Source organism: Dermochelys coriacea, chromosome 1 (assembly GCF_009764565.3).
Source record: "Dermochelys coriacea isolate rDerCor1 chromosome 1, rDerCor1.pri.v4, whole genome shotgun sequence".
Classification (NCBI taxonomy): Eukaryota; Metazoa; Chordata; order Testudines; family Dermochelyidae; genus Dermochelys; species Dermochelys coriacea.
In genome coordinates, this window is record NC_050068.2 from 353,225,730 (window position 1) to 353,251,272 (window position 25,543).

General features: G+C 49.7%; 1 protein-coding gene across 2 annotated transcripts in view; it reads right to left on the bottom strand.

Annotated features, from left to right (window-relative positions):
- Positions 1–239: 239 nt before the first annotated feature.
- The window catches only part of SHANK3 (SH3 and multiple ankyrin repeat domains 3), a 695,549-nt gene continuing 670,245 nt past the window's right edge, over positions 240–25,543 (bottom strand). For both annotated transcript variants that reach the window (XM_043500373.1, XM_043500369.1), the window contains one exon: positions 240–5,975. In XM_043500373.1, the coding sequence (XP_043356308.1) occupies positions 5,432–5,975 (544 nt within the window). In that variant the 3' untranslated portion in view covers positions 240–5,431. The remainder of the gene's footprint in view (positions 5,976–25,543) is intronic.

The following is a 25,543-nucleotide window of genomic DNA, read 5'->3' on the forward strand; positions in this document are numbered from 1 at the left end:
AGCGTCTCATCAAAGGCACGTGCCTTTGGGGCCTCTCACGCATACTGGGAGGGTGCTGTGTCCGTACCGCAGCGCTGACTGCAGTCATGGGGGCAGCAGGCGGGAGGGAGGGTAATAAGAGGAACCAGCCAATCTTGTCCTGGAAAGGGAGGGTGACCCATAAGAGGGGACGAGCCTTTCAGGCGGGCCAGTCGCTGCCAGGCTGCAGGTACTGGGTGGGCAGGGAAACAGGCTGTTGGCTGATCAAGCCGGGTAGGCCCTGGTTGGCCAGAGACATTTCCAGCGCAGAAAAGAGTTGAGCCCCTGGTTGGATGTTGCTTTCTTTTGTGTTATGCCTTCCTGGGCCTTGCCGTGGTGTCCCCAGGACTGACCGTCTGGTGTCAGGAGATCACGCAGTGTTTGCTAACACAGGTACGGCTGCAGCTGCTTAGTGGGATGGAGGCTGAGCAGCACTGCTTCTGCCATTTCCAGCCCTCCCGTGGGACAACAACGCCATGCGGGAGGAAGCGTGGGAAAGGGGCTGAAGGTCTCCAGCTTTCCCTGGCCCTGGCGGAACATGCTGCAGACAAGGTATGGTCTGCAGGCTTGTGGCCTCCAAGACAGGAGGCAGGGTGCAGGCAGGGTCTCGACAGGTTTGCCCCAGAAACAGCTGCAGAAGGGACAAAGACCCAGAGTTCAAGAGCATGAACTCGAATTCAGCCTGCACTCAGGCTAACACAACCTGTACTACTGCAACTCACCCCTCAGGCGCCCAAGAGCCAGACAAGGCCTGCAGGCTGCCAAGGGGGGGCCCAGAGATCCAAGATGGGGCTTGCAAAGACAGGTGGGAGAAGTGTATGAACCACACCAAAGAGGAAAGTTTGCTTTTCCGGCTCGCTGTACAGCAGGCCTGGGGATCATGGCTGCCTGCAAGGGCCTGCTGCGCCTGAGGAGCTGCTGGGATCGCCGGGTGGAGGCTGCGTCTCAGGGTGAAGTGCTGGGGCCAGGGGTAGGTGTGCCAGACACTGGGGTGTGTGGGGTGAACGGCAGTGAGGCCCAGCATGGGAGCTGAGGTGCTGGGCGAAGGGGCAGGGCTCAAATGGGAAAGCGTGTCTGGTAGCACTTGTTCTGTGCTGGGGTGAATGACGGGATCCCACCAAGTCTCACTGTTGAGTCCTGGGACGAAAGACGAGCAAGGGGCTGTGGTGAGAGGGGCGAGGACACGTGCCACATGAAGTGGGCTTTCGCCTGGTGCAGGCTGCAGGGAGTCACGGCAGTTGCTGATGAGTGGGGCTGGATGCTGACAGCATGGAGGGGGGCTGGGTATAGGCCTGGATCCTGTGTGTGATATCATGTGTGACAGTGGCGTGGAGGGCACGGTGTATGGGAGGGGGAGGGATTGGGAAGGAGTGTAGATGAGTTGGGCATGGGGCTAGATGTCATGTATGGGGGGGCTATGGTGTATGGGGATGGGGGAGTATGATGTATGGGGATAGGGGGCTGGGGCATGGTGTATGAGGATGGGGGTATGATGTGAGGGGATGGGGCTGGGGTACAATGTATGGGGATTGGGGGGTACAGTATATGAGGATAGGGGTTGGGGTACGGTGTATGGGGATAGGGGGCTGGGGTACAGTGTATGGGGATGGGGTTGGGGTACAGTGTATGGGGATAGGGGTTGGGTATGTTTGGGGATATGGGGCAGGGCAGTGCAAATGCAGTGTCTGGAGATGTGTATTCTGGGAGATAGTGTGTGGGGCTGCGGCTATGGTGTGTGGGTAGTGTGTATTGGAATATGTGGTCAGGGTGGGTACAGGAGTAACGCGTGTGGGGATGTGGGACTGGTGGCTGGGACGTGGGGCTGGTGGTTGGGACATGGGGCTGGGATGTGAGGCTGGTGGATGGGTCGTGGGGCTGGGTACAAAGGGCTGGTGGCTGGGATGTGGGGCTGGGACATGGGGCTGGGATGTGAGGCTGGTAGCTGGGACGTGGGGCTGGGTACGAAGGGCTGGTGACTGGGACGTGGGGCTGGGATGTGGGGCTGGTGGCTGGGACATGGGGCTAGGCACTTGAGGAGCGTTGGGACGGTGGCTGTAGCAGGGCTGCTGTACCGGGATGGTTGGGAATCTGCAACTGTGCTATTGGCTTGGGCTGGGGTAGGCACCATGGGGCCCCGGGGAAAAGGGGTGATTGGGGTTGTGGTTGGGTCAGGGCACGGGATTAGCCAGTGAGTGTTTGGGGTCCATACAGGGCACACAGCAGGGTTTACTTTCCAGACTAATCTGGCTATAGATCCCCCTCTGTCCCTTCCCCATGGTGCTGCCCCACGTTGCCAGCTCCCAGATGCAGCATGGGGCGAATTGGTGAAATTGACAGGGCTGGGTTTGCTCCTCTGAGCCCAGCGCGCGAGTGACAGCTCAGGGAAGGGGAGACAGCACCCTCAGAGTATGTGGGGAGCTCGCTCCCTGAGCCCCCTCCCCAGCACACAGTGGGGCTGCCCCAGCTGATGGCTGTAAGGTTCCGAGATGTGTGAGGGTCGGAGAGGAACCTCGTTGTCCTTTCCTCTAGCACCAGAAGCATTAATGCCTTCAAAGGGGCACTTGGCCTTTTGGGCACACCAGTCCCCCAAGGGGGCAAGGGCAGAGCCCCACCCCAGATGGGTTGCCTAGAAACTGGGGGCTGGGCATATGAGTGTGAGATCAAAGACAGGTGAAAAGCCAGTGCGTGACATTTGCAGGCCACGCTGGGGTGGCCCAGCAGGACAATCCCCTCCCTGCGTATTTCCTTTCTCTGTAATTTACCCCCCCCCCTTGCATGCTCTCATGCCTGAAGGGGGCCGGAGGGCGTGGTGGCAGACATGAGACCTGATACAACTCAGTGCGCTAGAAGTGAAGGGACAAGCACCAGCCAAGGAGCGAGCCACAGATCTCCGTGGCTCCAACCACACCTGGGAGCACCTCCTGGGCTCGTCCCAGCGTTACAAAGCAACGCTGCTCCCCCCAGGGCTGCTGGGGGCCAGGCGGGCCCGTGGCGGGGCCGGGGGTGGTGGTGCCAGGGGCTATTATTACTCTCCTACAGCTGACTAGTGAAAAGGCCAAACCATCCCCCAGGCCAGGAGGGACACTGCCCCGCAACCAAGCCCTTTGCCCAGAGCGAGTGTCTCCTCCCAGCAGCCCTCCGAGCAGGCGTTCCTCCTGCCCAGCCACATATCAGACCTCAGAGACAGTGGACCTGGAGAGCTGCCCAGCCCAGCCCTGGAATGGGGAGGGGCGCATGTCCTTCCACCTCCCAGTCTGTCCTGAAAGGGCCCTTCTTTGTTCCCCTCCGCAGCCTCACTCCTAACCCTCAAGTCCTGAGGAGCAGCCCAAGGGCACCCGCCTCCTTGCCCTGCTGGCTGGGTGTGGGCCCCTAGCCACCCTGCACGCAGACCCCTGCCATGCATGCGGCGGGACGATAATGCCTCTTCCTCAGGAGGGGAGGCGGGGGAGGGACCTGCTGCACTGGGCACCCCAGGACTGCGGCTGCGTTGGGTAAACTGCATCTCTGTTCAGCTCGGTCTGGGAATGGGAGACTTGGCGCGGCCCAAGCCCACGTTTTATTCTGTGTTTCTAAATCTTTAAAATCCTGAGGGCCCGGAAGGAGATGGAGATTCTTTAGAAGACTTTAACATTCGTTCAGTCAGTCACTAAAAACTCGCCCAGTCGTGAGTGTCCCAGGGAAAGGGAGCAGCTTAGTAAGTCTAGTGATACAGAGACTTAGTCAAATGCTAACAAACTCAGGTGCTACAGATATAGGTATATAGATATTTGTTCTCTTCTCTTTTCAAATATATAGCTGATTAAAAAGATGCAAAATAAGGATGACTAGGACGGCATGGGAATCCTGGAGTTTAGCATCATCTCTTGTTGATCATCAGCTGCTCTACATAAATGCATGGAGATTATATATTAGCCATCAATGTGTCCCCCTTGGAAACAAGACCCCAAACCAAGAGGCAAAAGAAGACTCCCCCCACCCCACACCCCCTTTGAACGTTGGCAAAGCATATTCTGCTTGATTCCCCACCAGCCTCCCTCGGACATCCCCCAAACATGCTTCGATCCATGCGGCTTCACTTCCTCTCTCACCAGGGCAGCCCAGGGCAATAGGGCAAAGGAACACAGAGTCCAAAGGCTTGGCTTTCTCGGCAAGGCCATCACAGTTTTCTTGTTTGCATGGCAACACGCTTGCTCCGCTTTGGGGCGGAAGCTATTGAAGGAGCCTAGATGAAGGGGCTCCCCAGGCAGAAGCAGCAATTGGCTAGAGGCAGCAGATCTGGTTCTCCCTGCGGGGTAGTCCCAACTGTGCATCGTGGCCATTGAATCAGAATGGCCCGTTGTGCTGCAGCAGCCACTAGGGCCTGTCTGAGCTGGAGCCCACCAATAGTGCCAGGCGCCCACATGCCAGCACAGGCTTTGCCCGGATGGGAAACAGGCTGCCTGCCCCGGAATCCCTGACGCCGCTCCCCCCGGACTGCTGGGTCTAGGGACCTGCACCTTGGTGCCTGCCTGCCCTCACCGGTCTTGGAGCTGGCGTCAGGGGCCGCGTGAGAGCCAGCACTGCCCTCTCCATTTGGCCCCTCCAAGACTCCCATCACCACTACCATGTTATTCAGCAGCTCCTCCAGGTGCCTCACAGCCTCCTGCCCTGTGGGTCACAGAGGACCCCGATCTGCCTACCAGTCAGCCACTCTCGCGGGATAGCTGAGCAGCAGCGTGGCAGGATGTAACCTAGGCCTCTGGTTGCTGCAGCTCAGGGAACAGGGACTCAACTGATATTCAAACAAGCACCCGCCTTGTATCACATACAGATCAGTTCAGTCCCTGGGTCACAAGACGACCATTGCAACACAGCTGAGCCTCTTTAGCTGACAGCCCCATCACCCTAAACTGAGCTATGGTTCCTAATTTGCACCAGTAACACCGGCTACTCCTCCTCCTCTCCATAGCCCTTTGATCAGAATACATTCCACAGCCTGCGCCACGCAGGTGAACAAGGTTCTACCGCAGACTGGGGAGCATGGGCCAACCAGGGCATGGCCCGCTGCCCTCCTGCCACCAGCAGCGCCCCTGGGGAAAGGCACATCAAGCGCTATACAGGCCTGATTCTTTAGAAGAACAGAAAAGATGGTGTATTTCATGCAACATTCCTTTTCCCAAAGGCGGTGTTGGCTGGTGCAGGGTTGAGTGGGGGCTGAGCATGTGTTTGTGTGTGTGCATGTGCGTGTCCGTGTGTGTTTGTGCACACCTGGGGCTCTGGGTGTATGGAGTGAGTGGGCGCTCCTCAGCTCTTCGCCCTTCAGTGCAGTGGTCAGAATAGAAAGAGAATCAAATTGGTTTTATTCGTCTAGTAGAAACGCCCCCCTCCCCCCCCATAAGTTGGCTCTGGAAGAGGCCAGCACTGCCTAGGATGGTCAACTGTCTACCAGCTGTTTGAGTGCTCGCTCAATGTTCATGCGGTGCCCCACACGTGTCACTCCCAACTCCACAAAGTCCTCCTTGGTGAGGGCAGGTAAGTGTGTGCCCTCAATCTCATTGTCCTCAAACTTGTCTCGATGCTCCACCAAATTGATGCTTTCCAGCCAGTCCCCTACATCGTATTTGTTCCACAGGTGGAGGGGTTTCTGCATGAAGGGCTGCGGTGGGTGCAGAGTGTGCAGGGGGGGCCCAGGAGAGGGTGAGGGGGATGGGGAGCGGCTCCGGGCACTCACGCTCCGCACCACAAAGCGCACCTCCTTGGGCTCATGCGGGATGGAGAGGCTGGAAGATTTGAGGATGGTGGGAGGTGTCAATCCATAGGGCCGCACTGTGCTGAGAGGGTCTGTCCTATCCAGGGCAGGCTTCACTGGACTGGGAGTACGTCGGGTTACAGGGTAGCGGCTGCCAGGTCGTACTGTGTAGGTGGTTCCGGAGCTCCGCTGGGAAATGGTGCTGAGTTCTCCTAAACTACTGAAAAGTCTGTGGAAAGAGAGATACGGGGGGGGGGGGGAGGGGAGGGAGGAGGGAGAGAGAGAGAGAGAGAGAGAGCAAAGGGTAGGGGTGAGGTGGAGCTCCCGAGACACAAGAACATACAGATACAGTATACACGAGGGGAGTAGCCGGCCACTGGAGAACAGGGTCAGTCTGGAACAGGAGGAGTGGTTTTGTGTAGCGGCCAAGGGAATGCTGTTCTTGGGGTGGCATCAAGCCTGGAGTGTTTTAGCCAAGAGTCTTGGGAAAGCCCTGAAGGCCAGATTCTGGAGGAAGTCTCAGAGGTGTGTGTGAGTATCCTCATCCTGGTCAAACGCAGCCCAGGTGCAACAACTCTTGACGCCCATGGAGATCCGCCAGGGAAGCCCTGACGCTCCCTACTTACACATGCAGAGCTGCAACAGCTTCTTAACCGGACTCCCGCGTTACACCATCATCACAGGCTGAGACAACTTGAGCCTCCTCACTACACTGCCTGTCATCGCTGCAGTTTCCTCCTGCTAACACTGTAAATCCGCCTTTGACATTACATCCCACTATGCTATCAGAAAGTAATGGAAACCTCCTGAGCGCATTCTGCCATCTCAGAGGGCAGAGCCAAGCCTGGAACAAGATGGACCCAGCTGGGCTCATATCGCATCATGGGGTGTGAATGGGATTAAAGCTACCGTACAGTGAGGCGGTATCGAGCAGTGTGTGTGTGTGGGAGGTGTGAGAGCTAAGTACTGGGGTGCAGGTGGCATTGCAGGACATGGGGTACAAGATGCTTTGACTGTTTCTCTTGGCCCATTAATGCAGGGTGTGAGATCTTCCGTGTGGGTAATGATGACCCATGAACGTGTGCGTGCGTGAGAGAGGGGCATGGATGGAGAAGGCTGAGCATGCCCCCTGCTCCTCTAGAAGCTGTGGGGTTTACGTGCCACTGAGGGCTACCCAACGTGCTACAGTCAAGGCTTCTTCCTTTAGCAACGTCTTCTTTTCTGCTTGTGTTTATTCCCCCCCTCCCCCTAGGTGGCTATTCGTGGTGGGTGGGTGGAACCAGAGAAGGTTCACTTCTCTCAGTGTACACATCCCAGGCTCTCCGCCAGACCAACTAGGAAAGGCCAGTTCTCGCATTGCCAAAGGTACAGGCTCCTCTCACCCACTGTGGATTAACGTGGCACTGCTGTGAATGTTCCTGTGAAGGAAACCATGGCAGATGGACTCTGGTTTGAGGGTCCCTGAGCAGAGAAGCAAGGCCTCACTGGCTCAGATCCTGGTATCCCCATGTTGGCTAGCTTGGCGCCACTGGCATGGGTCCAGGTAGCCCCAGGCCAGGTAGCTCAGCCCCACAGGTGGGTCCAGGTATCCTCAGGCTGGGTAGGTTGGTGTCACTGGTATGGGTTGAGGGCATCCCTCATCCAGGTCCTTGGATCCACTGGCTCTGGTCTGGGTATCCCGATATCACAGAGCATGGCCCACCAGACAGAATGGGTGAAATGCAATGCAATTACAGCTGTTTAGCACCACGGGGTAGTTCTTTGCCTCCTGCTGCGGTGGCTGGGGAGTGAGTGACAGCACATGATATCTGGCTGGGTGGAGGCAGGACGGGGTGCTGGGGGTAGAAAACCAGCCGCCTCTATCCTGGATTAACCTTGGGATCAGAAGAATTTGTGTAAGCATTTAAGAGTGTATTTAAACTGAAACGCTAACATCCTGGGACTGAAGACTGGCCTGTCCAGTGCACCGATGCCTGTTTGGGTGCCCCAGGGAGAGGCTCAGGGAATAGTCACTGCACAAGAACAGAGCTGATTGTCAGTTCTCGACAGATGTTCCCATTCCACTAAAAGCTGGGCCAGGTCACTAATGGGGAGTGGGGCAGATACAAGGGTGCATGTGGGACTTGAATCAGAGATCAGAGGGGGGACTGAAGTCACCCAATGGCTCTGTTTCTGTGCTCCATGGACACAAAATACAACAGCTAATCCTGGGGTGAAATGCTAAAGGATGGAGCAAGGGTGGGTGTAGCTAGGCCATGGTGTTTCCTTCACTACCCAATCTTCTTTGAGAGGCAGATGCATCTTTATGTGATGTGGATGAAGCAGCCTCTTTAACCCAGCCATATGGATGGGAGGCCGTGCAGGCCTGCAGCCAATCCAGCTGAAAGGCAGAATTAATAGCCTGGGGCTCTCAGGACAGTGCCTCGCTTCGGTCTCAGCCACTGTGTGGCTCTTTCTGATGCTGTGTGACATTTTACCCTTCCCCTCTCTCTGTTGCTGCCTGGGTCATTCTAGCTTTGGCTTCATGGTTGGAAAGAGCAGTTACTCACCTGCCCCTGGGGGTATCAGAGCAGAATGGGACACCTCTGTGCAAAGCACCATGGGCTGGAGCTTCTGGAGAGCTGTGACCATTGCCCCCCTGCCCACCCCAAACTCCCTCAACACTAGAGTTGGGCAAATAACTGAGTTTTTAGTTCAGTGGCTGAATGGAAAAATTAAAACAAAAAATTCTTTTCATGTTAACCCCCAAATTTTCCAGTTTTTCTTGCCAAAACAACCCCCCCAATAAATAAATAAACGAACAAATACATAAATAAAATAGTTTAGAGTTGAATGAAATGTTTTGTTCGACTCAAAATGTAATGTTTCATTTTTGAGTCTTGTTTGCTTTTGTTGAGTTTTTCTCATCAAATCTAGCTAATTTACTAAACAAAACATCATTTCAAAATAAAAATGTTTTCACTTTGCCAGGATTTCTCTCCCCCAATTTTTTTTCCAGCTGAAAGTATTTGTTGAATTGAACCTGAATTCACGAAGAGTTTTAGTTGGCCAAGAATTGCATTTTTGACAAATAATTTGCCAAAACAATTTTGCCCAGTTCTACTCAGCCTTTCAAAAGGCACAGTGCTTCCCACCCCTCAGTTCCTTCCACTTTGAATCTAGGAGATGCTACAACAAAGTGGTGGGTGGAGATCTGGGCTGGGGAATTACTCAAAGAGCTACAGTTACTGGTGGATAAACATACGTTCTGAGCCGAGCATTGTCGGCACACATCCATGCTCTGGGGAGGTTGATATGCAGTCCCAAATCCCCAGGGAGGAGGATGGGAGAAGAAGAGTCATTCAAAAGTGATTGCAGGATTGCTCTTCCAAATTGGTAGCAGACCTGGAGGCCAAGCCACGAGACTGATGCCATGTAAGGGAATGGGTCGAGTTCCAGGTGGCACCTCTACCTATCTCCACCATAGGAACGTTTTGCAGACGTGAGGCAGAGCTCTTTTAGGCCAGGGAGAATAAGCTCTGCTACCTTCATCTCAGGGAATAACGTGTGCCGGGAGTGAGTGGGGGGCCATGTGGCTAGCCATTAAGGCTTGGAGTTAGCAGGCTCTCGAGGCTAATGCTATTGGTATGAGGAATGCAGTCTTTGGAAACAAGTAAGATAGGGCCTGATTCTCCCACCACAGGATAGGGGTGATTTCCACTGACTTCAATGCAGGGGGAAGAAAAGGGCCTGTAGGAGCCAGCCTCCTAAAGGTTGCAAAGGAGCATCAGCTTAGTGAAAACTAAATGTAAGAGTCATGAGGAAACTGAATTCCATACAGCTGAGAAGAGCCTGGCTAACCTGTTTAAGAATCATTTTACAGTAGGGTGTCCAAACACAGGTTCCTTGACCAGAATCATGGTGAGCTGACACAGTTGTGTCCTATTAATGGACTCAAGAGGCTCAATCCAGATTTCTTCAAAAGTAACAAATAATCCAGGATGTTAGGGACAGATGCCAAGACTGGGGTGCTGAGCTTTTAACCAGTTTGCTTAGTAAGACAGTTGCTGTTTTTTTTACTCTCCAGCAGGTGCTTTCATACCTGCAATAGGTAATCCTCAGCTCCTCATATCAAGATTGCATTAACCATGCTGCCAGTTGCAAAGGTTTCAGGTCTAGGTCAGGACATGCACTCTTTGTGATGTACAACCCGTACCAACCAATTGCTGAGGTATGGGGAGACGCAAATTCCCTGCCTTCTCATGTGATCTGTCTTGAAAACTTGGTGCAAAAATGGGAAGACCAAATGTAGAACTTTGTTGTTATAGTGATCTCGCTGTAGCAAAGGTAAGGGTGAGCTGAGACCAGGGCTGCGGATTTAGGGAAGGGGTTGTCCTCTTAGGTCCAGAAGGCGATGAGGCATCCTGGCATCTCTGAGCTGAAGCAATAATGGGAACAGCAATCCCTCTCCCTGACGCCATTGGGCTGAGGTCTCACTTCTGCTGCTCCCCGCCTGAAGGAAGGTGGTGACTGAGCTTCAGAACACTTTCACTCACAAGAGTTATCCCTGAAAAGGGAGGGGAAAGGGAGTGGTTTGGGGCAGAACTGAATGGAAAAAAGCATCTCTGGGTGATCTGCAAAACCCATTTACTGCATGCCGCCAACAGTTTTCAAAAGGGACAGGAAAGATGAAGAAATTCACAGGTACCAGTCTGAGGCTTTCAAATATTCCCTTTCACAAATGATGAGAGTGGAAGTGGAAGGAGAAGTCACTATTTTCTGTCTGAGATTTAGATCTTGCTGCCCATTATAGGTAAATGTCCGTGAAGTTTTCCTCTGTTGGTTTGTAGATGGAGGCGGTTGGGGCTGTCTCTGACATTGGAAGGATGTACCCTACTGTCAGGATGCTTCCTGAAGAATGCTTGATAAACTCCCGAAGATCAAAAAGTTGAACCAAGCCTAACCATGCAGAAATTGAAAACCCCAGGCCCTCCAAAAGTAAGTATTCTCTGCAGACAGCAAGCCTGCAGGAAGACTTTGCCACTGCTCTCTGCATGGTAACAGCAGTAGCAACAGACGGAGCTGCTTTATCTGAAGTGTTAAAAGCTGCCTTCAGGGAATGTCGGGCCATCCTTTGTCCTTCAATGGCCTTCTGCAGATGATCGAGGAGTAATGGTCTCAAGTTGCAATGGGGGAGGTTTAGATTGGATATTAGGAAAAACTTTTTCACTAAGAGGGTGGTGAAACACTGGAATGCGTTACCTAGGGAGGTGGTAGAATCTCCTTCCTTAGAGGTTTTTAAGGTCAGGCTTGACAAAGCCCTGGCTGGGATGATTTAACTGGGACTTGGTCCTGCTTTGAGCAGGGGGTTGGACTAGATGACCTTCTGGGGTCCCTTCCAACCCTGATATTCTATGATTCTATGATTCTATGATCTGAAAGGGGGATCATCTGATCCCATGCCAGGGAATCATTACGGGGCTAGAGGTGCCTGATGATTTCAACCCTTAGTGGAGGAGCTGGTGAGGAACAGTGCTTACATCCCAGGCCTTCTAATTGCCTCGCACCCTTCTCCTGGGAGTGAGCTTTGGGGAATCCCCGTGGGCCAACACTCCAGTTGGAGAGGATAGATCCGACACTCCTGTTTACCCTCTCTCACAACGCAAGAACCAGGGGATACACAATGACACTGAAAGGCAACACATTTAAAACTGATACAAGGAAATACTTTGTTTTTTAATACACAAAGAATAAAATGTTCAAAAGCCCCCACATGCCTCAGCCTTTGTGTGGCTGGCAACGAGGGTGACCAGTGGCTACTGATGGAATCGAAGACTCTGGAAGAATACTTAGAGAGAAGCTCCTACTTGCATAGACTGAAGACTAAGCTGAACATGAAGAAGGCAAAAACCTCCCACTATTCCCCCTACCATTCTCCTCCAAAGACTCAGCTAGATGAATGTCAAACGGGTCTGTTGTAATCACAGCATTTGGGAACCAGAAACCCAGCACCACTCAGAAGGCTCCTTGATTCAACCCAGCTCATCACTTATCACAGTCCAAACTGGGAATGGCCCAAGAGAAAAAAGACATGTCAGATATAGGATGTCTTATGGCAGATATTTACTGCCTAGTCCCTGCTCAGAGCCATGCCTAGATATACACACAGCAGGTGCTACAAAGTCACATGAACACAAATTGATGGTGGTCAGTGAAGATTTGTGGTCAGCAAACAGACAGCCGACTATGCTGTCATGACTGATGAAGCTCACAATACAGCGGGCATTATGAGACCTGGCAGGATGGCACCCTGAGCCCCAGGCAAGCCCCCCTTGTCACCTCCAGGCTGCTTAGCCCATCACAAGCCAAGAAAGTGCAGGGTGGCAGGTGGAACAGGATTCTTCTCCTCCAACTTTAGATCCAAAAGAGAGACAGGTAAAACCAAATCATTTAAATTCAGCCACCTAACAGTGGAAACCAGAAGCACAGCTAACGCTGACTGAGTTCTTAGGTACAGACTGCCAAAGGCTTCATGGCTCATAAAGGCACTGACTGTGCCCACGGTGATGAAACACCCTCAGCTTGTTGCCTTGGGGGACTCCTATATCCGCATCAACAAGGCACCAGACACAAAACCTCCCAAACTTATTTAGTTGCTTGCTTTCTTGGGACTCTGGCAGGTCATCACCCGCCTACATGGCTGGTCACATCCTACACAGCTGGTCACATCCTACACCTGCTCTTTGGATGAGATGTTGATATAGAGAGTGTCACAGTCTAGTCCCTTTCCTGCACATTCAGACTGTGGTCTGAGCTCTCCCAGATATCTGGAACTCAAAAGGTCCACAATTCTGGCTTGTCCACAAAGGCTCACTGACCCTTCCAAATTAAAGGGCATGCAGAAAACTGGCCACACTTCCCCACCAGGCCAAGGCATGGTGCATATGCAAATCATTACAATGGCTTATGCTAACCTCAACCACCACCATTCTGGCGCCCAACAGGCCCTCCTTCCCATTGTAGATCTCCCTGGTTTTCCACCACCTTGTGCATGACATTGTCAGCCCTGAGGAAACTACAACTAAAATAGTCTCCTCAGCAACACAGGAATTGCCTGACTGGATCAGACCGGTGGTTCATCTAGTTCAGTAGCCTGGCTCCAACAGTGGCCAGCATTAGCTGCTTCAGAGGAGGTCTGAGAATCCCTGTCATGGAGTCCCCGGGCGATTCTCTGGAGCTGCTCCCTACGAAGCCAGGCAAGTCTCTGGGGAAGTCTCCTCTCTGGGAGCAGCCTGTCTGCAGGACCCACAGCTCACCCGGCTCCCCCCTTCCTGGGTCTGACCCCAGAGCATCCAGCATCCTCTGCCCCTCCGTGCGCTTCCCACAGTGAGTCCGCCCAGGCGGGGTCCTGGGGAAGCCAGAGGGTCCTGCCCCCCAACTCCGCAGTCAGACGCGACTCTCAGCCAGCCAGCCAGTAAAACAGAAGCTTTATTAGACGACAGGAACATGGTCTAACACAGAGCTTGTAGGTGCAGAGAACAGGACCCCTCAGCTGGTTCCATTTTGGGGGGCAGTGAGCCAGACAACCACGTCTGCACTTCACTCCATGTCCCCAGCCAGCCCCAAATTGCCTCCCCCTCCAGCCCCTCCTCCTCTGGGCTTTGTCCCTTTCCGGGGCCAGGAGGTCACCGGATTCCTTTGTTCTCCAACCCTTTAGCTCTCACCTTGCAGGGCGGAAGGGTCCAGGCCATCAGTTGCCAGGAAACAGGGTGTCGGCCATTCTCTGTGTCCAGACCCCTGCACACACCTGCCCTCTAGGGCTCTGCAACGATCATACACCCTTATCCCACCACCTAGATACTTAAGACCTGCATAAGGGAAACTGAGGCACCCCACACTATTCAGAGAAAACATTAAGAACAGTCCCACTTCATCACAATCCCCCAATAGCAGATATGGGATAATCCGATCCCCAAGAAGATCTCATCATGATCTCTAATCATTAGAGTTTTAAGCCCTAAAGCACAGAGTTACGCATTCCTGCCACAATGTGTTAGAAATAGCTATCCTAGTGACGGCTAATCCTCTTAGCCATCGAAATGCCCAATCTATTTTGGAACCTCACTAAGTTCTTGACCTCACTGACAGCTTATATGCACAATAAAGAAAAAAAGAAAGAAAAGAAAGAAAAAAAAGGAAAACTCAGAGAAACAAAACGCTGTCGAAACAACCCACTCAACTGCACACAAATTCTCTCCTTGGGGAGCAGATGAGAGAGAATCAGCCACATGTGACAGGAGTTAGTCATGTTGCTTAAAGCATGCTGGAAGGTGCTCAGAGACTATGGTGATGAGGGTGGCATAAGAGCCTTTCTAAAATAGACATACGATGGCAATGAGTTCCACTGTTTAATCATGCATTGTGAAGAAGTATTTCATCTATTTATTAAGAACTTGCCACCTTTTCATTTCATTGCATGCCCTTTCTTGTGCTATGTGATAAGAACAAAGTGCCCAGTCTCTGTTCTCTAAACCATTTAGTATTTTATATACTTTTAATTGAATCCCCCCTCATTCATCTCCTCTGTAAAGTAACAATCTAAATCTTTTCAATCTGTGAGAGTTTTTCCAGGCTTTGCTCTTTCTGATTACTCTTCTCTCACCCTCCTCCAATTCTACGCTATTTAATAAAGTTCCACTTGCTCAACTTAACCTGCATTCAGCATTTCTCTCTGTGAACAAAACATGGTGGCAGCGTCTGAGCAGTGCATCCTCTACAGAGCAGCAGCTGGCATTGAGAGCCAGGGACCTTGGTTTGCAAAGAGGGGTAGCACAGCACCTGGTGAGACCAGTATGGTCCAGGGAAGCAGCATGGTGGTGGTAAAGGGGACTCCAAGCCCAAAGCCACTGGATTGGGCACTGAAAAGATGCCAGCAGCCACTGTCCACAATTGATGACATCTCGCCCGCACTTTCCAACCCCAGCTTCTTCATGGTCTGTGAGGTGAGGAATGGCACATAGGCCTGGATAAGAGTCCAGCACGCTGACACCCTTTGCAACAGCATTAGGTGGCTATAGATGGCTGTACAAGCAGATGGGCACAAGCCCAGAGTCCAGTGAAACTCTCCCAAGTGCTGGAAGGCCTGCCCAGGCTGAAAATAACTGCAGATGATATCCCCATTGCAGGAAAAGGGAGCAATGGTACAGAAGCTGAATGAAACCATGAGAGAAAACTACAAGCTTTTCTATGGCTAGGCAGGGACAAGAATGTAAAACTGATCCCAGAAATTTTTTTCTCTCATACAGTGAGAAGTGATGTATGTGCAACGCTTGCTCACAACAGTGGGGCTGAAAGCAGATCCCAGCAAAACGAAGGCAGTGAGCTGTAGCTCACGAAAACTTATGCTCTAATAAATTTGTTAGTCTCTAAGATGCCACAAGTACTCCTTTTCTTTTTGCGAATACAGACTAACACGGCTGCTACTCTGAAACCAGAGATACGTCAGCGTCACTTGATGTGAAAGGGAGACAGCACTCTACAGGAATGAGAAATGTTCTGTCCAGGAGTAGAGGCCATAAATCAGGCATACACAAGGCAGGATGGTGAGCAGAACTGGGCAGTTCCCCAGCAGCAAACGTTTGACTCCCTGACACACATTGTATCAGATGCCCCTGTCCTAAAATACTATCAGCCAGGAGAGCCATTCTCTGAGACCATCTCATTGGTGAGGGTCATAGCAACAAGGGAATGGGGCAGTGGGAATTACCTGATCCCAAATAACAGGTTCTCTCATGTCATCTAAAGCACTAACTAGAAATACAAAGGCAGGCATGGCAGACCACTGCAGACAGGGCATATGTGTTAGGAAGGGAGCAAGGAAGTTCCAACCTGGCTGTGTGGTGGCTCGAAAGAGCAAGGGCAGCGGTGGGCCATGTGGCTATATAACCTCTGCTAGAACATTTGATAGTACAAGATAGTGTGTATGCAGCCTCGATGGTCACAGCTTTCCAGAGGCTTTGGTGCAGATGCACCCGAGTGAGTCCTGTGCTGACACGCCATTCAAGGGACACTAGACATTTCTTTCAGAGTAGCAGCTGTGTTAGTCGTATTCGCAAAAAAGAAAAGGAGTACTTGTGGCACCTTAGAGACTAACACATTTATTTGAGCATAAGCTTTCGTGAGCTACAGCTCACTTCATCGGATGCACCATGAGCTGTAGCTCATGAAAGCTTATGCTCAAATAAATGTGTTAGTCTCTAAGGTGCCACAAGTAATCCTTTTCTTTTTTAGAAATTTCTTGTGCTGGAGCTGAATCATCAATTGCCCCAGTGTGAAGGATGATGGGTCCTGAACCTGGGTCTGCAGGTCCCCAGACCACAACCAGCACCCAGCAGCAAGTATGGGCTGTTAGAACCTTGCTCACCATAGGCACCGCCCACAAAGCTCCCAACTGGAGGAGATGTCTGGCTTCTCCAATTAGCTCAGACTCACTATATAAGCCGGGAGGCACAGGAATTTGTGTGAACAACTAGATGAATTCCTGGCTGGCTGCAATATTGGATCCTGCCTCTTGTCTGACTCCTGGGCCTTACCCTGTTCCTGATTTCTGCCTTCCTGACCACCTGACTTGTTTCAGACCCTGCTTCTTCCTTCTTGGCTTGACTCCTGATTCTAACCCTTAGCTTGACTCCTGACTTGGTCTCTGATTTCTGCTTCCTAGCTTCTGACTCCTGCTCTGACCCATCTATGACACCCAGCTGTATATTTACCTGTTCTCTGGTGCTTGTTTCCTTTGCTTATGGGCAGCCACTGTATCATCTTCAAGGTAGGTCAGGTGGTTCCCAAAGTGATGCATTTTGAGGGTTGTTATATTGATCCCTAGAGGAGCTGCATTATGTGGGCAGTTGGCTGGTCCTGGAAGAGGGCATATTGGTACCCAGAAGCTCCTGTGTGTGGGGGCAGTCAGATGGCCCTGGACAGGGGGCTGCATTACGAGGGTAGAACTGTACATTAAGGTTGCAAAACAGCTTCCATTCTAGCCTCCTTTTTTCACATGTTAAGATACTTCTGAGAAATTTACCTGAGACACTGAGCTGAAACTCCTTGTTTGTGTCCTGTCAGATGATAAGTTTGTCTAGAGAGTTTGATTAAAATCCCTTTTCTGCATTTGAGTTATAAGTGTGGAAAAATACAGTTTTGTTGCTTTGAAAATTCTAACCATATCTTGGAACACCCAAAATGGCCAAAGTTTGACACTTAAAATTGGATCCAGTCCTTAGGAGTGAGGAGGCACTTCAGCTGGTTTGGAAAGAATGGTTTAAATAAAGCAAAATTGTGCACTGAGCACATGCAATAGCTATTTTTCATTAAGCCAGGAGGTGCACACTCAATGGGAGACAGTTCAGAAAGTCAGCATATTTCAAAGCTGGGTAACAGGAGGCAGTTGGTTTGCTTACATAAATGTTTTGTCGCATTCAAGCTACTGGACTGATTTCCTTCAAGCCTAGCTTGTTTTGTAAATCTCACTGAGATCAAAGTGCTAAGCCAGGTATAGGGAAATTTGGTTTTGATGTTTTAAAGTTATAAGAGTCACATTCTGTTCAGAGTTACACAGCTGTAAATCTGGAGTAAATCCATTGACTTCAGTGGAATCAGTCTGGCTTTACATAGGTACAAGTGAGAGCAAAGTTTTGCCCAGGAATGTTTTAACACTGCTGACAGTGGGGCACCCTGACAGGGTGTAACATAGCTAATATAGATATGGACATGCACAGGTCTGGAAACGCGTACCTAGTCTTCAGTATTAGCAGACACCTGGGAATCTGTGTTGACTGGTCCTAGTTGGTTTTAGAATTGGGCCTTTTTCCTTCCCCTCTCCTTTTTATTATTTTTTTAAAGCTTCTGTCTTTAAAAAAATTAGGAAATCAAATGCAAAAAGTTACAATAAGGCAATGTTAAGGCTGCACAGCTAAGCAGGAGTCAGGCAAAGCAAATGTTATGGTTGAATACACAACCTGGACTCTGCCCCCTTGCGATGCTCCACTATTTTATTTTTTTAAACATTAAGTGGAAATACATCTTCATAAAGTGCTTTATATATGAGCAATGCCTGCCTCCTGTCTGTGCTGCTTATGGGAAGAGTCATCGCTATACAGCTCCAGTTCAAAAGATAAATGAAGGTTACTTACTTGTAACCAAGGTTCTTTGGGATGGACTCTACACATTTCCACTCTTGGGATATGCATCAACTGAAACCGTGGAATAGTGCAGCCTTCTGCTAGTAGTGTCTATGAGAGCACTCACGTGCCCCTTCCTATGCCTCCCCTCAGTGATCAAGCACTTTTTGAGCATGAGGCTGTAAAAGGGGACATGGCAGCAGTTGCTGCCTCAATTCCTTCCACTGCTAGTGTAGAGCCATGAGTAGTTACAGCTCCGCAGAAGAGGGGAAGAAGGGGAAGGAGTGTGAATATGCAGAGTCCATCTCGAAGAATCTTGGCCACAAGTAAGTTACCTTCATTTCTCTGAGTATCCTCTGCAAATTCCCATTCTCGGGACAGTGTAGTCAGCAGTATATACTGAAAGATGCATGGTGGGTAAGGAGTCCTAATTAGAACAAGGAAGGCAGTATCAAGCTACCAAACTGGACATCTGATTGAGATGTGATATCTAACACACTTGGTAAACATTTGTATTCAACTCCACAGGGCTGCTTTACAATTTTCAACTAGTGGGACTTGCTTGAACCATGCAACAGAAGCAGCCATTGCTTTTGTGGAGTGTGCTGTCTGCAGAGCAAGGGAGCCCATGAGGCATTTTTATCCCTTTTCGACGATACACAGTCTGACCTACCAAGATCAGTTTGTGTGGAAATGGATTTCATTTACAGGTATCCATATATAAAACAAAGAGCTTGCATGAAGATCTAAAATCTAAAGTCCTATTGAAATAGAAATGTAACAGTTTTAGCATCCAAACAGTGTAGCTTTGACTTGCCCTTATTTGAATGTGGTCTCAAAGAGTACTGGATTGACTGACAGGGAAATAAGAAATTATTTTTTGTATACATTTTTTGTGAGGATGAAGAACTACTTTATCTTTATGAAAAATTGTAACTGGAAGGTAAGTCATTAAGGCATGAAGTGCACTAAACCTCCTGGCTGACATTATCGCTATAACAAATGCAGTTTAGTCAGAAGATGTAATAGACAGCAAGAAGACACAGTTTGAAGGGTGGAGACGAGGTATGACAGCACTAAGTCCAAATCTCATGAGGGAACAGGCTGTCTCACAGGGGATAATGATTCAGCCTTTCAGAAACCTCAACAATATCATGCAAGAATATAGATTGACTACTGGTATATAAAAAGCCACAACTTCGGCTAAATGTACCATGAGTGATGTAACAGATACATCCTTATTCTTTAGAAACAGCAAATACTTTAATATGGATTGAATAGGAGCTGACTCAGAATCAATATCCTTAACAGATACCCATAGTGAAAATCTTTTCCATTTTAAATGGTAACATTTCCTAGATCATCTTCTAGCGTTAAGTAAAACATGTACATCTATAGAGAACAATTCTCTAATTCTGTCAGACCCCTAGTGCTCATGCTGTTAGATGCAATGAAAGTGGATCTTGATGGTACACTTTCCCGTGCTGCTATAACAGAAGGTCCGGAGACACAGGTAAGCATCTGCAGTTCCCTTTGGAAAGAAGGAGCAAGTCCATGTACCACTGTTGTCTCGGCTATGCAGAGGTGATAAATATAATCCTTGCTGAGTCCTGTCTGATCATCTTCACAACTTTCAAACTTAAAGGGAATGGTGGGAAAGCATACATTAGATCTGTACCCCAACTGAGCAGGAATGCATCTATTCAAGAGCAGAAGTATCTGCTCACCTTTTAACAAAAGCAATGGCATTTGGTGTTGAATTTTGTGGCAAACGGGTCTATATTTGGAGCATCCCAAAGAGAGAAAATGTCCTGGATCACAGTCTTGAAGAAGTACCATTCCTGCATCTTGGAAGAGTCTCTACTTTATTGGTCTGCTAACTGGTTGAGAGATCATGCCACACGCAGAGCTACTGGACAATTCTGGTGAAGAATACATCAATCTCCAAAGCCTCCATGCAAAGCTCCTCCCTGTTTGTTCACACAGTACACGGCTGTCAAAGTATCCATGGCCATTTGAACCACAGATACTTGCACCCGAGGGAGGAAAGATCTGAGTGCCAAATGAGTTGCTCTTCACTCCAGGACATGGATAGCCAGAGGGTCACCTTTCTCATTCCAGAGAACTCTTGTTAAATGATTGCTGAGGTGCTCACCCCATCCTGTTTTAGAGGCATCTGTTGTAATGATCATGAAAGGAGAGGGAAGGCTGACCATCACGCCCCTCTGTACGTGTTCCTGGTTCACCCACCACAAAAGAGCTTTCTGGAAGCTTGTTGGAATGTTAAGTATTAGATTCATATCCTGAACTGCAGGTTTGAAGTTTCTTGCCAATCAGTGCTGAAGGGGAGGGTCTCATTCTTAGTCTTGCATAAGGGCTAACATATGCGGTGATGCCATAAGACCCAGTAGGGAGAGGAAGAACTTTATATTCTGAGATGGACTTTGAAGTAGAGACTGAATGGTAGATTTCATCTTCAGGAATTCTCCTTTGGAAGGTAAGCTCTCATCATTCTGGAGTCAAGTGCTCCTATGAAAAGGATATTTTGTGAGAAATGTCAACAGGGATTTCTTTTTGTTTATCAAAAATCTCAACCTTTCTAACGGAGAGCATGTGAATTGAGTGACTCCCTTCATTTCATCTTTGGCAGCTGCTTTTAGGAGCTAATCATTGAATTATGGTAAAATAAAAATCCCACCTCAGAAAAGCTGCCAGTACAGATAGACTGTGTTGGAAATGACCTATGGCAAAATTAAGGTACTTCCCATGTGATGGGCTTATCAAAATATGAAAGTAAGATTCTTTGAGATAGAGAGCAGCAAACCAATTTAGATGGGACAAGGAGAGGATAATGGATCCTAGAATTAACTTTCTGATGTGAAACCTTTGGATCTATCGGTTTAGCTTCTTCAGATCCAGGACTGGACAAAGACCTCCATCTTTCTTAGGAATTAGGAAAGAGCAGGAGTAGAAATCCTGATTTCTTAGATTTACTTCTTAGATTTACTGGAACCTCTTCTACTTCTTTCTCCCTTAGTGGAGTGTTGATTTTTGTTCTTAACACTGAATTGAAAGAAGGGTCCTGATGGGGGAGATTGGTTTAGAGGAAGGTTCTCGAACTGGATCATATAACTGTGTTTTATAATGTCCAAAACTATAGTGTCCAAATGGCATAAACATTCTCCAACTGTTAAGGGAACAGAATTAAGGCTGGGTTTGTGGCTCCCGATCTTCATGTCAAACCTGAAATTTAACTGTAAGGAAAGAAGAAGTGGAGGATGAATTCTTTTGTCTCATCTTGGATTTAAAGGGAAATCTTTTATATTGCTGCTGAGAAGCAGAGGATTGCTGTTGGTAGTGTTGTCTGCCTTTGTTGAAATATGAAGATGAAGAATAAGGTGGATAATATTGCCTTCAATATCTGAAGGCAGCTGTAAGAATTCTTCTCTTGAAAGGTTACAAGAGACCCAGCGAGCTAGCTGTTGATCTTGTTTCTTTCATTTTCTCCAATCCTCCATCCATTTTAGAGCTAAGAAGTCTATCCCTTTCAAGCAGAAGATCTTCAATCTTTGACCTTGTTATATGGGGAAAAGTGGACGAGCATAGCCATGCTTGTCTTCAGATAGATATTGCTGCAGCTAACCATGTTGAAGATGCATCAGAGACAACAAAGGGGGCTCTCAGTGCATGCTCAGCACCATTATGGTCCTCCTTAATAGGGGGCATTATTAGTCTGCAATACTCATCAGGCGGATTCTCAGTAAAGCATGAACACTTGTCCTACAGGTGAAACTGGCTAGGCAGTTAGCTATCCTCATGCTTAAAGAAGACGAAGAGCATTCTGTTTACACCTAACTAGCTAATGATTAACAAAGTAAGGCACCTTGCTAGGGATCTTGACTCCCAAGGAGGTTCACACCCTCGCATGGCCAGTGACTGGAAGGAACTGAGGTGACCATCGCCACACCCTCTTTTATAGCTCCACCCTCAGAATGTGCTCAAAGCCGGGGGGCAAGGGAGGAGGTGGAGTTGGGGGGGCATGAGCACTTTAACAGGCATTACTAGTAGAAGGCTGCACCGTTCAGTGACACCAGTTGACACATATCCCTAAAGTGGGAATATGCAGAGGACACTCAACGAAGAAACTAAGATTATTATTAAGAGACTCTTCCCATACAGCTGGGTAGCACAGAAATCATGCTCATGTTCAGAAGGATGGGGCAGTAGGATGGAGACTAAGCTTTGTATGAAGCTCATGTATACTTGGATGGGGCTAGGGCACCATGATGAGAATCAGCCAAAGGTTGCACCCTCTTCGAGTTGTGCCTGAGCACTGTCTGCCGTTTATGAGCAACAGATGGGGCTGTGGGGCAGAGACAAAATATTGTTCAAAGCTCATGAACAACTGGATGGGGCTGACGCACGGGACTGCTTGAAGCTTATGCTCACAGTCAGATGAGGCTGCTGGGCTCAGAAGAAACAACGCCCAAAAAATTCTCACATAAACAAACAGGGCTGTGCAGTGGAAACAACAGCTGATGCACATGTTCAGTCACATGGTGTGTGTGTGTGTGTGTGCGTGTATGGGTGTGTGTGAGAGAGAGATCAAGGCACTGTCTGAATCTCCTGTTCAGTGGGACATAGATAAGGTGACCATCATCTGACACCCATATTCAGTTGGACGGGGATGACACCAGCTCCACCCACTCCAAACAAAGCTGATCACTTTGATTCTTTCTAACATCTTTGGTGCTGCCGGCAGGCTCGCAATGTTCTGGGAGTATGAGGTGTGAAGAAGTGAAGGGTCTAAGCAACAGGTATGTTCAGACCCCTCCTCTCTCTCTGTAGCATCAGGATTGGGGAGGGCAAGGGTGCTTCCTCAGTTTGGATCTTTGAGACATGTTTGAATCCACATCTGGATGCAGGAGCCCAGTTCTTCCTGAGTCCACACCATAATGCCCTACACTCAGACATTGTGTAACACCAGTCACAGAGTCAACAGGACTGAATGCATGAAAACACGGACATGAGGAGTGAACTCTGACCTGAGGAGGACCCTCTCTCGCAGGCCATGAACACACTGAATGAGATTCGTTCTCCGTAACCTGAGGCACACATACTTATTTCCCAGGGTCTCCTGGTACATTTAAGGGTTGAAGGGCTTTAAAATTTGTAGGCAGCCCAGAGACAGATAGGCTTCTGCATTTCCTACATCTCTGTTAAGATTCCTGTGCATCAGACACTGTGGGAAAGGAGCATCTCTGGTCCCTGTGGAAGTGAGTTGTGTGTCTGGCTGGAAAGGGATGGGGATAGGAGATTCCTTAGGTGTTGCCATTTGGTTGTACCTGGGGTTCTGGCCCAGCCCGGCTGTACACTGGGATAGGGAGGCAGCCTTGGAAATTCAGCAATCAGCAGAAAATGAGATAAGTAAAAACCAACATGAGTCTGTCCAGAACTTTGCTTGTGCTCTGGAGCTGCCTTCACACATGGAGGCAGCACACAGGTAGTGAGTTAGACTCCGATTTATGCTACTGGTGAGAGACAGAGGGATAGACAGACACAGCAGTCACACAACTGGAACACAGTGGGGCATGCACTCTTGGGAAGTTCACTGGGTTGGCCCCCTGGACTCTGGAGCACGTCACAATGCAAAGCTTCCCTCGCTTACTCAAGGCCCCAGGTCACCTTCTGGCCAGTCACATTCAGCTCATGCTTGGGATTTTCTTCTTGTCACTCTGCAGTGAAAATGGTATTGTTTAAACATGAACTTCCTTTCTTAGGGCCCTACTGCCTGTTCCTGTCAGGTAGCTACATTGAACAGATCAGCCATTTGCTTGTTAATGTCCTCAAGGGGTACTGGCCACCACCAGGGTCTGTCCTGGGCTCAGGCAGGGTCTTCAGGCTGAGATTCCCCTGTGACTGCTCCGTGCAGACACTGGTCACTGATGGTGTCTGTACTAGGGTCTGCATGGGACAGGGCTTCACATTCACTCAGTTAGAATCAAGACAAGAACCTGACGTGACCACCTCAGTTGCCCTGTGGCTGCTCAGCCACCTGGCAGAGAGGACAGTATTCTCCTGCTGCCCAGCCCAGATAGCCCCTTCTCTGTCTGCCATTTTGTCCCATGCCTAGAAATGTTATTTCATTTCAGGAGCTGAAACAGGATAAAATGCTACTTTCCCCATCTCACAACCACCCCTCACCCCGAGTCTGCTCCAGGGCCCAGGCAGTGAGCTAAAGACGTCCTAGGGCAGGGAAACATGTACTCAAAGGAAAAGACATTTGGGGCTCTGAGCTCTTCCAGTTTTGACAAAGGGAATGTGGTCAGCTCTCAGGGAGCTGATGGGAAAGGTACAGGAGGAGCAAATGCTGGCTGTGGGGGAGCTGCCAGCTAATTCAGTCTCTGCCTTTTCCAGAAACCTTACAAATGTGAATGCTTGATTGAAAACTTGCCGAGTGACCTGGAATTTCCCCCAGCCCTCGTGCATCCTCTGCTGGCTGTTCCCCTGGGAGCAGTGATTTGGAGTGGGAGGGCTCTCCCAAGCCATAGTTTGAACCATGTCAAAGCCAGAAGGGAATTTCCTCAGTTTCCTCCTAGAAATCAGCGGCACATAATATCACAGCACAGGGACACAGACATGCTACTGGGGCACAAAAGGGGAAAGGGGTGTGTGTGAAGTTCACACTTCACAGCAAGCTCCACTCCCTCCTCTCCCACATCCCAAAGGTTGTGGGAGAAGAAGGGAGAGTGACGGGCACATGACACACAGAGCAGCACAGGGAGGACAACATGGGTTTGCTATGAGATGAGAACATGCTCACTTACACAACTCGCCCACCCTCCTGAGGCCTGAGGTGGTTCTAGACAGAGCAGCGCAGACATGCAGATGTGAGAGCAGGAAGAGAGGCAATGAGAGAGAATGTTAGCATCAGTCCGGGGCACAATAACAACACGGAGAAGAATGAACAGACTTCATCCCAAACCATTCCAGAACCACTGCGACTCCCAGAAACCCATGCTGGGTCAAAGGGCTGGCTCCTCACACTTCCCTCCCATTGCAGAGGTCTCTGCTGGGTGGAAGAAGCTGAGGAGAATGACCAACCGAGCAATAGTGGGAGGGCAGGTGCAGCTGTATTGAGGAGCTAATATGTGGGCAGTCCTTGCTCTACTGAGGTGGGGCATGTTCCCCATTGCACATAAATGTGCAGAAGTCTAGGGTAGAAAAGCAATTCTCTAAGTGCTACACTTATAATTGATTAGCACTGCAGGGTTTGGTGACTCCCTCACAGCTCTTTCACTGCTGGGTATCAGGCATAAGCCTGACGTCAAATGGTTTGGTGCATCCCCCAGGGCAGTGGCCCAGCTCTCTCTAGTTTGGTGAGTGTGCCGTATTCTCAGCCCCTCATCTGCAGAGACAATGCAGAACAGAAAGGGTTTGAGGTCTGCAAGTGGCATGAGTGAGGCTTGGATGCTCTGACGGGGTTTGAAGTTTACTGTGATGTAGCAGACCAGAGGGGGCTGAGTGTGGTTCTCGGGGAGATGTTAAAAGGGATCCAGGTGATTGGAACCAAAAGGATTCGGGGAGCCAGTTCAGTTCAGTATTCACTGAGTTCACATTCCTGCATTTACTAGAGAAAATG